This window comes from Colias philodice, chromosome 30 (assembly GCF_061535455.1).
Source record: "Colias philodice isolate Cphi_HAF_F1 chromosome 30, ilColPhil1 Martin Lab GWU primary, whole genome shotgun sequence".
NCBI lineage: Eukaryota > Metazoa > Arthropoda > Insecta > Lepidoptera > Pieridae > Colias > Colias philodice.
The window spans coordinates 455736-471543 of NC_143115.1; the positions used below are offsets into that span (position 1 = coordinate 455736).

At 32.7% G+C, this 15808-nt stretch overlaps 1 protein-coding gene across 1 annotated transcript in view; it reads right to left on the minus strand.

Annotated features, from left to right (window-relative positions):
• The window catches only part of emp (epithelial membrane protein), a 128716-nt gene that overhangs the window by 24059 nt on the left and 88849 nt on the right, over positions 1-15808 (minus strand). The window contains exons 3-4 of the mRNA XM_089713414.1: positions 10439-10530; positions 6350-6510 (exon numbers count right to left, since the gene is read on the minus strand). Coding sequence (XP_089569540.1) covers positions 6350-6510; positions 10439-10530 — 253 coding nt within the window. The remainder of the gene's footprint in view (positions 1-6349; positions 6511-10438; positions 10531-15808) is intronic.

Genomic DNA, 15808 nt, shown 5'->3' on the forward strand with positions numbered 1-15808 from the left:
CTATCTAACACCGAAAGAATTTTTCAAATCGGACCAGTTCCTGAGATTAGCGTGTTCAAACAAACAAACTCATCTTTACAATATTAGTATAGATAATTAATTCTATACTTCCAGGGCCTCAAAATTTACCATTCCAAATCCGGCCCTGGCATCCATATGCAACTCGTTAAATCCCAATTATGCACATGCCACATCGCGTGATGGTAGTCGATTTGAATAGATTAGTCGATCGACTGACTTGTCATTATCGACTATCGACTAGAGGTTCGAGTTCAAGGATTTATTATCTAGTGATGATGATAATTATAGGATTGATAATATTTATTTTAATGTGCATCTGCATCGTTGTTTAATAAATATATGCATTTATTATGTAATCATTATTATCTACTAGCTGTGTTCCACGGTTTTACCCGCATTGCCCCGCTCCTATTGGTCTTAGCGTGATGATATATAGCCTATATGTAAACCCGACCTCTTAGTAATATTTATGCATAATTCGAAGTTAATCTATGCAATTATTTTTGAGTTTAGCCCCGACATACAGACAAATAGACAAAAATGTGTTAAGTTTTATAAAACTTGGAAGAAACCGCGGGCCTAGTGTATCATCACTACATAGTATTTAAAACAAAGTCGCTTTCTCTGTCCCTATGTCCCTATGTATGTTTAAATCTTTAAAACTACGCAACGGATTTTGATGCGGTTTTTTTTAATAGATAGAGTTTATTCAAGAGAGATATATTCAAGAAGAAGGTTTTAGTATATAATTTATTATGTTTTAGACAAAGCGGGCGAAGCCGCGGGCGGAAAGCTAGTTTTAATATAGGTTGAAAGCACAAATATTATATGAGATAGCATGAAGACGATAGTCCTTGTCTTGCTCTATCATAAAACAAATTCATACAAATCTGTTCAGCAGTTCTGGCGTACAAAGTAACATAATAAATACACAGCATTTGATGTTTTTGTTTTAGAATTAGTTGACCCTACAAACGCTTGTGCAAAATATTTCGCAATGCCATTCTAAACTTGTATTTAAATAAAATCTTTTATATGTAATACTAGCTTTCCGCCTGCGGCTTCGCCCGCGTTTTCAAAGAAAAACCCGCATAGTTCCTGTTCCCGTGGGATTTCCGGGATAAAACCTAGCCTACGTTACTCGTGGATAATGTAGCTTTCGAATGGTGAAAGAATTTTTAAAATCGGTCCAGTAGTTTATGAGCCTATTCATTACAATCAAACAAACAAACAAACAAAGTTTTCCTCTTTATAATATTAGTGTAGATATAGCACTTAACATAGCGGTGCGATTAAAACAAGTTTTGTATGAGGTTCTTTTAAATACGATTTCTTGGAAAGTTGGTGTTTTGTCATCGCTGTATAAGCACTGCTTATGTATTACTTTAACTATCAGTAGGTAAAGAATACGGAAAAGTCTTATATATTTATTTATATTTAGCTAAATAACAGAAAGAAATCTGTGAGATAATGCGAACTTAATATTATAAATGCGAAAGTATCTAACTTTAAAAACATCTTATGGGCCCTCTTCACAATCGGCAGCGTTGGCCCAATAAATGATCGTCGATGTTTGCCGCCATTACGGCGATTACGAATCAACATGTACAATGACAGAGCTCCGTCACGCTGGAACCCGCTTTAAAAAAAACCTTACTTTTTTTCAGCCTATTTTACCTACAAACGATGCTAATAAATGTAGTATAGGTCAATTTTTTGTAGTCTTATTAGTTACTTAGAAAACATCATTGATATCGTTCGAAGTAAAAAATATAAATAATAGCGTGTTGATTAGTTTTGGAATGGGTTCCAAATTGATTGTAGTTTATTGTAGTGGCAAGAAAATTCTTTATTTGCGTTGTTTTATCTCAAATTATTGCAAGAAGGTCACAATAACAAGATTTTAAAAAATAAATAACACTTGTTCAAAAACTACAAACAATGCCAATAAATGTAGTATAGGTCAATTTTTTGTAGTCTTATTAGTTACTTAGAAAACATCATTGATATCGTTCGAAGTAAAAAATATAAATAATAGCGTGTTGATTAGTTTTGGAATGGGTTCCAAATTGATTGTAGTTTATTGTAGTGGCAAGAAAATTCTTTATTTGCGTTGTTTTATCTCAAATTATTGCAAGAAGGTCACAATAACAAGATTTTAAAAAATAAATAACACTTGTTCAAAAACTACAAACGATGCCAATAAATGTAGTATAGGTCAATTTTTTGTAGTCTTATTAGTTACTTAGAAAACATCATTGATATCGTTCGAAGTAAAAAATATAAATAATAGCGTGTTGATTAGTTTTGAAATGGGTTCCAAATTGATTGTAGTTTATTGTAGTGGCAAGAAAATTTTTTATTTGCGTTGTTTCATCTCAAATTATTGCAAGAAGGTCACAATAACGAGATTTTAAAAAATAAATAACACTTGTTCAAAAACTACAAACAATGTAGTTGATTGTAGCTAAACTCATATATTTGTAGTGGCTGCTGAACCCCTGTAAGCAATAAAAAACAAAAAAATTAGTGTTCAATAAGTTAATATATTCAAAACAATTATGAGCCTTGGATTTCGTGTCGTTTGTAGTTTTAGAAAAAAAAATATTCATGCTCATACATACATCTTCGCACACGTGCGTGTTTGTGTATGCGTGTGGGAGTTTCGTAATTTAGTGTAAGTAAAAAAAAGAGTTGGATATCTTTAATGTTCAGTATTTTGCTGTTCAATGTTACAAAGTCACTTAATAATCCGAAACTGCTGAGACGACAAAAGTAATTAAAATGAAATAATGGATAAATTCCATCCGAAACGAAAAAAAAACTCAAAATAGTGCAATATAAAAAATTGGAATTAATATTGTCATTTATCGTTTATTGTAGTACTGGTAAAATAATTTATCCTCTAAAATAACTTCAAAAAAAATCAGATAAAACTAGCCAAATTGTAGTGGTATAATAAAATGACACTGGCATAAAAACTACAAACGATATGAACAATTGTCACAGTACCTTTATATTTGTATGTCTTGCTTATTACTGATTATAAGTGCGAATCAACACGCTATTATTTATATTTTTTACTTCGAACGATATCAATGATGTTTTCTAAGTAACTAATAAGACTACAAAAAATTGACCTATACTACATTTATTGGCATCGTTTGTAGTTTTTGAACAAGTGTTATTTATTTTTTAAAATCTCGTTATTGTGACCTTCTTGCAATAATTTGAGATGAAACAACGCAAATAAAAAATTTTCTTGCCACTACAATAAACTACAATCAATTTGGAACCCATTCCAAAACTAATCAACACGCTATAATTTATATTCTTTACTTCGAACGATATCAATGATGTTTTCTAAGTAACTAATAAGACTACAAAAAATTGACCTATACTATATTTATTGGCATCGTTTGTAGTTTTTGAACAAGTGTTATTTATTTTTTAAAATCTCGTTATTGTGACCTTCTTGCAATAATTTGAGATGAAAAAACGCAAATAAAAAATTTTCTTGCCACTACAATAAACTACAATCAATTTGGAACCCATTCCAAAACTAATCAACACGCTATTATTTATATTTTTTACTTCGAACGATATCAATGATGTTTTCTAAGTAACTAATAAGACTACAAAAAATTGACCTATACTACATTTATTGGCATCGTTTGTAGTTTTTGAACAAGTGTTATTTATTTTTTTAAATCTTGTTATTGTGACCTTCTTGCAATAATTTGAGATAAAACAACGCAAATAAAGAATTTTCTTGCCACTACAATAAACTACAATCAATTTGGAACCCATTCCAAAACTAATCAACACGCTATTATTTATATTTTTTACTTCGAACGATATCAATGATGTTTTCTAAGTAACTAATAAGACTACAAAAAATTGACCTATACTACATTTAATGGCATCGTTTGTAGTTTTTGAACAAGTGTTATTTATTTTTTAAAATCTTGTTATTGTGACCTTCTTGCAATAATTTGAGATAAAACAACGCAAATAAAGAATTTTCTTGCCACTACAATAAACTACAATCAATTTGGAACCCATTCCAAAACTAATCAACACGCTATTATTTATATTTTTTACTTCGAACGATATCAATTTCTAAGTAACTAATAAGACTACAAAAAATTGACCTATACTACATTTATTTGCATCGTTTGTAGTTTTTGAACAAGTGTTATTTATTTTTTAAAATCTTGTTATTGTGACCTTCTTGCAATAATTTGAGATAAAACAACGCAAATAAAGAATTTTCTTGCCACTACAATAAACTACAATCAATTTGGAACCCATTCCAAAACTAATCAACACGCTATTATTTATATTTTTTACTTCGAACGATATCAATGATGTTTTCTAAGTAACTAATAAGACTACAAAAAATTGACCTATACTACATTTATTGGCATCGTTTGTAGTTTTTGAACAAGTGTTATTTATTTTTTAAAATCTTGTTATTGTGACCTTCTTGCAATAATTTGAGATAAAACAACGAAAATAAAGAATTTTCTTGCCACTACAATAAACTACAATCAATTTGGAACCCATTCCAAAACTAATCAACACGCTATTATTTATATTTTTTACTTCGAACGATATCAATGATGTTTTCTAAGTAACTAATAAGACTACAAAAAATTGACCTATACTACATTTATTGGCATCGTTTGTAGTTTTTGAACAAGTGTTATTTATTTTTTAAAATCTTGTTATTGTGACCTTCTTGCAATAATTTGAGATAAAACAACGCAAATAAAGAATTTTCTTGCCACTACAATAAACTACAATCAATTTGGAACCCATTCCAAAACTAATCAACACGCTATTATTTATATTTTTTACTTCGTACGATATCAATGATGTTTTCTAAGTAACTAATAAGACTACAAAAAATTGACCTATACTACATTTATTGGCATCGTTTGTAGTTTTTGAACAAGTGTTATTTATTTTTTAAAATCTTGTTATTGTGACCTTCTTGCAATAATTTGAGATAAAACAACGCAAATAAAGAATTTTCTTGCCACTACAATAAACTACAATCAATTTGGAACCCATTCCAAAACTAATCAACACGCTATTATTTATATTTTTTACTTCGAACGATATCAATGATGTTTTCTAAGTAACTAATAAGACTACAAAAAATTGACCTATACTACATTTAATGGCATCGTTTGTAGTTTTTGAACAAGTGTTATTTATTTTTTAAAATCTTGTTATTGTGACCTTCTTGCAATAATTTGAGATAAAACAACGCAAATAAAGAATTTTCTTGCCACTACAATAAACTACAATCAATTTGGAACCCATTCCAAAACTAATCAACACGCTATTATTTATATTTTTTACTTCGAACGATATCAATGATGTTTTCTAAGTAACTAATAAGACTACAAAAAATTGACCTATACTACATTTATTAGCATCGTTTGTAGGTAAAATTGGCTGAAAAAAAGTAAGGTTTTTTTTAAAGCGGGTTCCAGCGTGACGGAGCTCAATGACAGCCGATCATAGACATTTAGGCCCTTCTCCCATGTCGCGGAAGAATTCCAACAAATACCCGCGGCCCCATCATTAAAGCGGCTCGACGGAACACAGTGGGGTTTTAGTCGGTAAGAATCCGACATAACCCACGGCTCCTTCCCCGGGGGCCGTGGGTATCTTTGGAAGATTTCCCCACTATAAAAAAAAAAAAAAAAAAGGCCCTTCTCCCATTACGATACGCACAGGCGATTCAAGTATCCTGCAAGTCTCGAAGACTAGTCGCAGCGGAGTATCTCACATACATTTGTATTTAGGCTCGCACACTACGCTACCGGTATCCTACAAGTCCGCGACAAATATCGCACGACTCACCGTGTTGGTAGAAAGATAAAAAAAATATTATCATCATATTGTTGTAGTTCTCGTGCGGCTACAAAAACTCTACAATTTATGTTTCTTTCAATATATTATAGATGAATCCAGTACTTCCTACTATTACGTTGACGTCTTCTATTTCTACAAAACAGAAAAACTGCAAGAGCTTCTTCGTCACTGGAATCGCTCGACATAACGTCCGCCCACAAAACGAGGCACAATAATGATGAATTTAGTCATTTTTCAGTCGCATAATATGCGAGCATCGGGTAGCGAGCAAATATTTAACTAGTATTCTGCTCGAGTATCGTATTCTAGAAGTATCGTAATGGGAGAAGGGCCTAAGCTCTCATCATTATCGTGATTGCCTCTACTCGCCCAACGCTGCCTATTAGACCATAATATATTACATACATATATTGTTTATAAACAACAGAATACTTACGAGTAAACATAAGGTCCGAGCTCATCCAGTATCGGCTTGGAGCCATTATTCAGAAACTCATCGGCGTTCGTCACGTTGTACACGTAAACTCGCACGAAGGGACGCACCGGCGGCCTCGCCCACCATTCGAACGTCATCGAGCCGGGGCGAAGCACCAGCTCCTGTGGATGGGTAGAATATATAATATAAATGGGTAGAATAGTATAAATAGGTTTATAGGTAACAATACGATAGATATAGTTATAAATAGACTAGAGGTCCGCCCCTGCTTCGCCCGTGGTACCTACATATTTCACAATAAAAGGTAGCTTATGTCCTTTCTCGGGTATCAAAATATCTCCATACCAAATTTCATGCAAATTGGTTCAGTAGTTTAGGCGTGATTGAGTAACAGACAGACAGACAGAGTTACTTTCGCATTTATAATATTAGTATGGATGTCTGGGTACGGAATAGATACCTACAGGTATTAATATATATGTATGGGTACCGAATAGATACAGGTATAAATAGATGTATGGATACGGAATAGATACATTTATAAATAGATGATTAAGGAATAGATACAGGTATAAATAGATGTATATGTGTAAATTGATAAAGAAATAAGCATGTGGCTCCACGACAATATTATTATATTCCACAGTTCACAAACCTTAACCCTAGCAAAGCCACGATTGACCCGTCAACCATTAACCATTTTTATACATTATTGTATATAAGATGCAATTATTAAAACCCTTGAACCCACAACATTATCATCAAGCATTATTTCTATTGCCAAATCACGTGGGAGTGTGACGAATGCATTAAGCACAGTACCTACTTATAACCTTGTCCCTATTGTTGGTCATGGAGTTGCACCATGAAAATGCAGATAGTAGCAAATATTGTTATCCAACTATGAATAGGATTGATCTAACGCCATATTGTGACGTCATAGCTTAATTCAAACTAATTAATGATCAAGTTAAACCTATGTTTGTATTTAATATTAATGTATGTCAGGCTAGATAAAATGAACCGTTGTTGATGTACAAAAAGCATAGGCTAGGATGGTTTGATTTCTTCGCTAAATAATAGGTCTCGCACATTTTATTGTGAACTACATGATACAATTAGTCATAAATGAATTGATATTTAGTTTTTACTAAACTTTCACTTAAAATAACAAAATTAATAAAAAAATAATTGTTGCCAATACCTATATCTATATCTTAAAAAAAAGTGAAGTCCCATGTCCCCTAGTGGGGTAAGGGGCAGATGCATTATACATCTGTTTCACTGATCGATTTTCTTTAGGGACAAGTAGGTGATCAGCCTTTTGTGTCCTGCCAGACCAAGACGTTTTTTTTTTTCGTCTCCACCGGGAATCGAACCCAGGACTCCTCGGTGTTACGCTCATGCGTCAACCACTGTACCAAGGAGGTGGTCCTACTACATACATTATTTAATGATCTAAGATTTATATAATAAACAAATCAACTTAAAAATGATAATAATGTTAAATCAACTAACACTACAAAAAACGGAATTGCAATCCAAAAAAACACATTCAGCTAGCTCCACTTTTATACTTGGCAAAATAAACAAAAAAAAACTTAAAATAATGTGAATAATACATAACGGTATTATCTTATCCAGTTATACGTGAATTAAACTAATTAATATTCAAACCGGACGGGCAAAAATCCCGTTGTCAATATTATTATAGAGCTATGAAATTTGCTAGCGTTTTATTTTATTTCAACACTAGCTTTACGCCCGCGTTTTCAAAGAATAACCCGCATAGTTCCCGTTTCCGTTGGATTTCCGGGATAAAACATATCCTATGTGTTAATCCAAGTTACAGTTACATGTGTGCTAAATTTCATTGTAATCGGTTCAGCAGTTTTTGCGTGAATGAGTAACAAACCAACAAACATACAAACTTTTGCATTTATAATTTAAGCAGTATTCTAACCACTGCGCTACAGCGGTTCTTTACATACGACAAAAGTACCTTTACACCCGACAAACACACGTTATTTTATTACAAAACATTTGGCAATAGCAAGTCAGCAAACGCGTTATCACAATATACAGATACAACCAGAAGGGAAACTTCATACAACACGTTCGAAATGGTTCACGCACACAAGCGTATTTACGAGAATCATAAGGGTATTATCACAATTGACAGATATAAATATAAATTTGTAAAGAATAGAAAAAAATCGATCACGAGGCGGGAATCGAACCTGCATCCTTTCACGCCATAAAACCAAAAATATTAGATATATGAATATCCTTACGATTCTCGTTAACACGCTTACTTGTGTGCGTGAGCCATTTCGAACGTGTTGTATGAAGTTTCCCCACTGGTTGTATCTGTATACTGTGGCGTTATCGGGTCGAGGATAAACAGCGGTTTTATAATCCACGGTTACGACACGACCGCTGTGACTAAACGACTTTTTATTACGTGCCTTTTTATCGTTAAGAATTTAGCTGTAGATTAGAAGATTTGGCAATTTGTAATCCAGTTATGGCTTTTATAACATGAATTTTATTATTTGATGACGTGATAATTTTTCGTGATTGCTAATTTCGCATGTATGTATGTCAATTACACATAAACAGCTAGTAAAATTGGATTAACTTTAACTTAAAGAAGGCAATTTTACCGTAAAGAACAATAATTAATATCTGTGCAAAAGTCCATACAATCTATACTCACAAATTTTCTTTTACTTGAAATGAAAAAAGTACCACTGTGAAAATCATAAAAAACTTTCCCATTGACTAAATAAAAAAAAGGTGTGCGTGTACACACGTAAGAAATGAAACTTCTTTATGACCATATTTTTCAAAGAATAATTTACTATATGCAACTTTACAGAAATACGTCGAATCACGCGTGGTAGGGATAAGAAAAAGATGGCGCGTAATGGAAAAATGTCACGCGTAATGAAAAAAATGTTACACTAAATTTTTTTCCAACCCCGATAAAGAAGTTTCACTTCAATAATAAAATATTATAAACGATGTTGCGAAAGTTCAGCATTATTATTTACTGTAACAAGTTTTACGCGAGACAAGATATAATCACAAGGATTTTTATTTTAAGATTTAACAGATATTGTGTTAAAAAAAGTACTTTAGAAAAATTTGTGTAATAACGTCACGTACACAACATTTAACTGCTGTAATTATAATTTAAAGAGAAATAAAACTACACATTAATAAAAGTAAAAGTGACATTCAGCTTTCTGTGAATGTAACGAAAATTTCGAGACGACATATCGTCTCTTATAAAAATATCGTATGATCGTATCGTATAAGTGATCTTTCGCGTCATTAGGCAGGCATTCGCGACTTGCAGCCCGCTTGAACTTTCAAGGTTCTATGGATATTTCTATCTAGTACTTATCTAGGACCTGGTCGGATTTAGGTTATAGATTTGTACCTACGTGTTTTCTATCTTCAATCTCGATACACGTATAAATAACAATATAGCAATATATTATGCTTTTCAATTGTATTGAAATGGAATGAATTGCTAAATGCATTGTATTAAAAAATTAATAATAATATAGAAGTTGGATCGACATTCGGTCTTTACTATACTACATTTTCTAGTCATCTGATGAGGCCCTACTCCTGAGTTCTATTTAATTTATTTATAGATATAAGACCATAATACCCTCCTCAGTAGTACCTACTATAGTATATTAACTACATATATCAAATTCAAACATTTATTTATCCCAATAGACTTTTTGAAGCACTTTTGAATCGTCATCTTATATATAAAAATGAATCGCAAAATGTGTTGGTAAGCGCATAACTCGAGAATGGCTGAACCGATTTCGATAATTCTTTTTTTATTATATTCCTTGAAGTACGAGGATAGTTTTTATGTTGAGAAAACGTAAATATGTACCACGGGCGAAGCCGGGGCGGACCGCTAGTAGTAAATAAAAATGTATGATATATTTATAAATACCATTTACCACTTTTTTCTGATTCAAAAGCGTATCTAAATGTCCAGTTCAATAAATAAATATTTGAGTTAGAGATTAAGTTTGAGTTTGAGTATACACTTACATGGTCAATAAACAGCCGCACCCACGTGCTGAAGAATATCGCGCAAATTATGCCGAGGAGGAGCAGCACCACGGCTGATGCAAGCACGAACCCTGCGGACAAACGGACATGTTTACATTTATATGTATTTATAATTTACATCGTAGGATTATGGCCTAAACCCTCATAGAAGGCCCGTGTCCCAACTGTGGGAACATATATGGGCTGATGATGATGATGGTGAACATCTTGCTTCATCCATTTGGAAGGTGTGATGAAGTTGACAGACGGATAAACACAATTTGTATATCATAGATAGAAATAGCCTTATGTAAATATGTGAAATTAACATTTTTCATAAAATATATTTGTGTAAGTCTTAATAAATAAATATTTCGATTTCATATTTAGATATTAATTTAATCGAAAATCACAATTTTCAAAACAGGTACCGTCAAATGTGGCTACTTGACCTTTACTTGGCAACTTGACCACACCTTCCGTTTAACAACAAAATATCAAATTTTGTAGAATTGAAAGCAAATTGACCTAACGTATCGATGTTGGTAGGTTTTTAAAATATTAATTGGCAACATATTTTAATTTTAAAGCGGTAACGCTGTTGGTTCTCGCAATATAACGTATCGAAGTGTGACTGTGACTAAGGATCTTTTGCCGGTGTCAGTATTATTATGTTTGTAGAGCTTAAACTGCACATCTCAGGTGAGTACAGTTTTGATATGTTGTGTAATAAACCCTAGAGATTGATTTTACAGTGGGAACTATCCAATTTTAGGCTCATCTGTCGAAATATTTGCTTGGGCATTGATGCCTCAGGTTAGGTCAAGTTGCCATTGACCGCTGCGTGGCAACTTGACCGACGCCTAGGGTTGACACAAAAAATAACGTGACTGCATTTTTTCCTTTTTTTATCTGTTTCGAGTTTTGCATAGTAAAATCAATAAATTTGCTGCAAATTTCGGACAATCCAGATACTTATACTCTCTTTGATGACAACGATTTAGCATATTTCTAATGAAAAATAAATGTTTCCTTACCTATTAATAAATACTTATAAGTATTAAGTAATATACATATACACATGTATTAAATTTAGTTTAATAAATAAATAGTTCATTAAAATTTGTGTCTTGTTTGTGACAGCCCTATCCGACATGTAATGCTTTGTATGAAATCATTACAAATCCCGTGGCAACTTGACCAGGCAGCCAGAGCCTAACAGTTTATTGTAAAGCTTCGGGCTGCAATATTTAAAAAGTCGAAGAATTAAAAAGTAATAGCAACTTAGCCTAAAACAAGAATGTTAAGCATCTACCTAAGAAAACTGATGTGCAAGGTCAAGATACCACATCAGTGTCAACTTGACCTGTATTACGTTTATTTGTAAATAATGTCAGATTCAATATATTTTAAAGAAATACCTAGTAAAAGTGAATGATTAAATCATTCATGACATGAACAAATCATAAAATGTTAATAAAAGTTTAATATAAATAAGTTAGCTAAGAAAAAGTAAAAAAATGTGGTCAAGTAGCCACATTTGACCGGTAACTACAAAAAATATAAAGAAACAAAAAAAAAAACATGATTCTACACAACGCCAAAACATGTAAAAACCAACAAAAATCACTTAATCACCACTTAACAAATCAAAATCAAATTTAACCTTTGACTGCACCTAAACAAATAAGTACAATACAAAAAATAAATAATCTTTGTTCACGGTCAATGCTTCTACAATGACACATGTCATGAAAACCAAAGAGTGTGTAATCCATTGTTTTTCAATTGTTAAATCCATACTTAATATTATAAATGCGAAAGTAACTCTGTCTGTCTGTCTGTTACTCAATTACGCCTAAACTACTGAACCAATTTGTATGAAATTTGGTATGGAGATATTTTGATACCCGAGAAAGGACATAGGCTACCTTTTATTGCGAAATATGTACCACGGGCGAAGCCGGGGCGGACCTCTAGTAATTAAATAAATATATAAACAAGACGGAAAGTTAATATTTTATAACTTACAACGACAAAGGTAAAATTATTAAGCATCAAACGATTAGAAAAAAGACAAAAAACGAGCGTGTGTGGCGTACACACGCGTCAGAAGTGAAACTTCTTTGGCAAGATTCAAAGATACCTACCAAAATCGTATCATTACGACGTGACGTGACGGTATTGCCATGACGCGGCCTTGAAATTTTCCCCTCAACGCGCCAATAGAGCTACACGCTCTTTTTTGTCTATATAAAAATCTTAATTTAAACCTAACCACGCCACTACGAAAATCAACATCTTCTAAGCACCCAGAATTCCTCAAAGTTCAAATTATCCAGTCATGCCCAATCAAACCAACACAACAATACAATTCTATTAACATAAACAGCACAACTAATTCCACCGTAATCACGAGTGATGTAAACGGAAGTTTGAATGTAAGTTAATAAGTTAACAAGTTAAGTTGGCAATGTCATCAACTTCCTTTTATGTAAGACTCTTGTGATGCTAGAATGGTTTTGTATTAGACTAGCTGCGCCCCGCAGTTTTACTCATAGTGTTACGCTTCTATTAGTCTTAGCGTGATGATATAAAATAGCCTATAGCCTTCCTCGATATCGCTATCTAACATCGAAAGAATTTTTGAAATCGGACCAGTAGGTTCCTGAGATTAGCGCCTTCAAACAAACAAACTTTTCAGCTTTATAATATTACTATAGATAACTCTTTTACAACTGTAAATAATATTTCATATTGTTCTGTCCAGTATTTCAAACGTTTTGAAGTTCATCTGACTGCTTATAAAAAAAATATTTTTTTAGTCCTAGTAAGGGGGCCTGAACCTCAAGCCAATGTGACAAATTAATGTATGAATTCAAATAACGATTTTATTTATTTACTAGCGGTCCGCCCCGGCTTCGCCCGTGGTACATATTTACGTTTTCTCTACATAAGAACCATCCTCGTACTTCAAGGAATATAATAAAAAAAGAATTATCGAAATCGGTTCAGCCGTTCTCGAGTTATGTGCTTACCAACACATTTTGCGATTCATTTTTATATATAAGATTTAGTTGTTTACAATAACCCTGAATATACTTTGAATTGTTTAAATCTATTTCAAAAACACAGTTAAAACATCTAGTAAAAGTTAGTTTACTACCGTCTACCACTGTGGAATGCTGAGTCAGGCGTGCATCGAATCTGACCTAGATACCAGAGATTCATATAACACGAACTTGTACTGTTTTCCGTACATTCAAAATTGAAGAAATCGGAAGCAAAACAGTAAGATAAAAATTGGTAACATTTTTATTTTTTGGAAAGGTAACTATCTGAGTTCTAAGCTTCATAATTCAATGGAAATAATCCTAATTTCTATCTATTACATACCTACTTAGTCTTAAAAATAGAAAAGTGTTAGTTCTTGGTTCAAAAAGCTTATCACATATCATAGATTCGCACAATCAGTCATAAATCTATACTAATATTATAAAGCTGAAGAGTTTGTTTGTTTGTTTGTTTGAACGCGCTAATCTCGGGAACTACTGGTCCGATTTGTAAAATTCTTTCGGTGTTAGATAGCCCATTTATCGAGGAAGGCTATAGGGTATATATCATCACGCTACGACTAACAGGAGTGGAGCCACGGGGGTGAAACCGCGCGGAGCAGCTAGTCATAATATACGTTACTAGCTGTGCCCTGCGGTTTTACCAGCAGTGCTCCACTCCTGTTGGTAAGGCGTGATGATATAACCTTCCTCGATAAATGAGCTATCTAACACCGAAAAAATTTTTCAAATCGGACCAGTAGTTCCTGAGATTAGCGCGTTCAAACAAACAAACTTTTCAGCTTTATAATATAAAAGTATAGATTTCCTACTTTTACCTTACATCACATAAATACTTATTTAATTATTTAACAGACAAATACATTATAACAGTGACCTATAGGCTATAATAAATAAATAAATAAAAATAAAAAATAAAAAGCCTTTATTGTTGATCTTAATTTAAATAACAAAACTTTTCTAAGTATGCCTCAGAACTAATTACTACTAACATTTACTAACTAATTATACTTTATAAACTCAACAATTTAATTTATATTTAAGTGATTTCAGTTCGGCAAACGGTAGTTACTCCTCAACTTGTCTTCCGACAAAGGCCTCCTCTAAAGATCGCCATTCTGTTCTGTCCCTAGCCTTTCGAGTCCACATTGGACCTGCTATTTTTCGAATACCATCTTCCCACCTTGTAAGTTGTCTTCCTCTGTTCCTTTTGCAGTCTATCGGGTACCATTCTGTTATTTGTCTAGTCCATTTATCCTTCTTCTCTCTTATCATATGGCCTGTCCATTTCCATTTTAGTTGTTTGTATGTTATATATGCATTCTTGAATTTAGTTTTACTTTTAATGTCTTTTAGTTTTTCTCGATCTTTTCTCTTAACCCCTATTGTACTTCGCTCAATTCCATTTTGACAAACTTTTATTTTGTTTGTCAGTTGTTCTGTCAATGCCCATGTTTGGCACCCGTATAGCAAACATGGTAAAATACACATATTAAATACCTTTCTTTTTTCTTTCATTGGCATGTCTTTGTTCTTCATAACTTCGCTTAGCGACCAGTATCTTTTCCAGGTGTTAGCTATTCTTCTTTCTATTTCCTTTTTCATGCAGTCTTCGGTAGATATTAGTTGTCCTAAGTAAACGTACTCATGTACATATTCTATTCCCACTCCGTCTAATGTTATGGTATCATTTTGTGTAGAATTTGACATAATTTTAGTTTTCATTAAATTCATCGTTAGGCCTGCCTTTGCACTTTCTTCAGCTAATTGTTGCAGCATTGCTTGTAATGTTTTTGGGCTTTCCGAGAAAATAATTATGTCATCTGCAAAACGTAAGTGGCTCAGGTATTCGCCGTTTATTTTTAATCCTTGATTCTTCCAATCCATAAATAGGCTATATAAGTAGCCAAAATCGCCATTTAAACAGTCTCAAACATTACATAATACATTTCTTTTATTTATTTGTTTACATAGCGACACTACATTAAAAATGACATTACAACCATTCATATATAGCCAAAAACACAGTTTTTAGCCTTAGAAAGTTTTTAAATACCCTTTTCCCCAACTAACGTACATTATAATGCTTTTAAAAGTAAACAAACTCAACTTAAATTTAAATATCACTTCCATCTCACTCATTAAGCACGTAACAATATTTCTCAATAAGTTGAGCAAAATGCCAAGAGAACTGCATGCAAAAAGCGACTCTTACACTATTAGCACATGGATTATAACCGCTTGTGGGGTTAATAAAAACTTACACCATACAATCTAAAATATACCTTATTTCCTC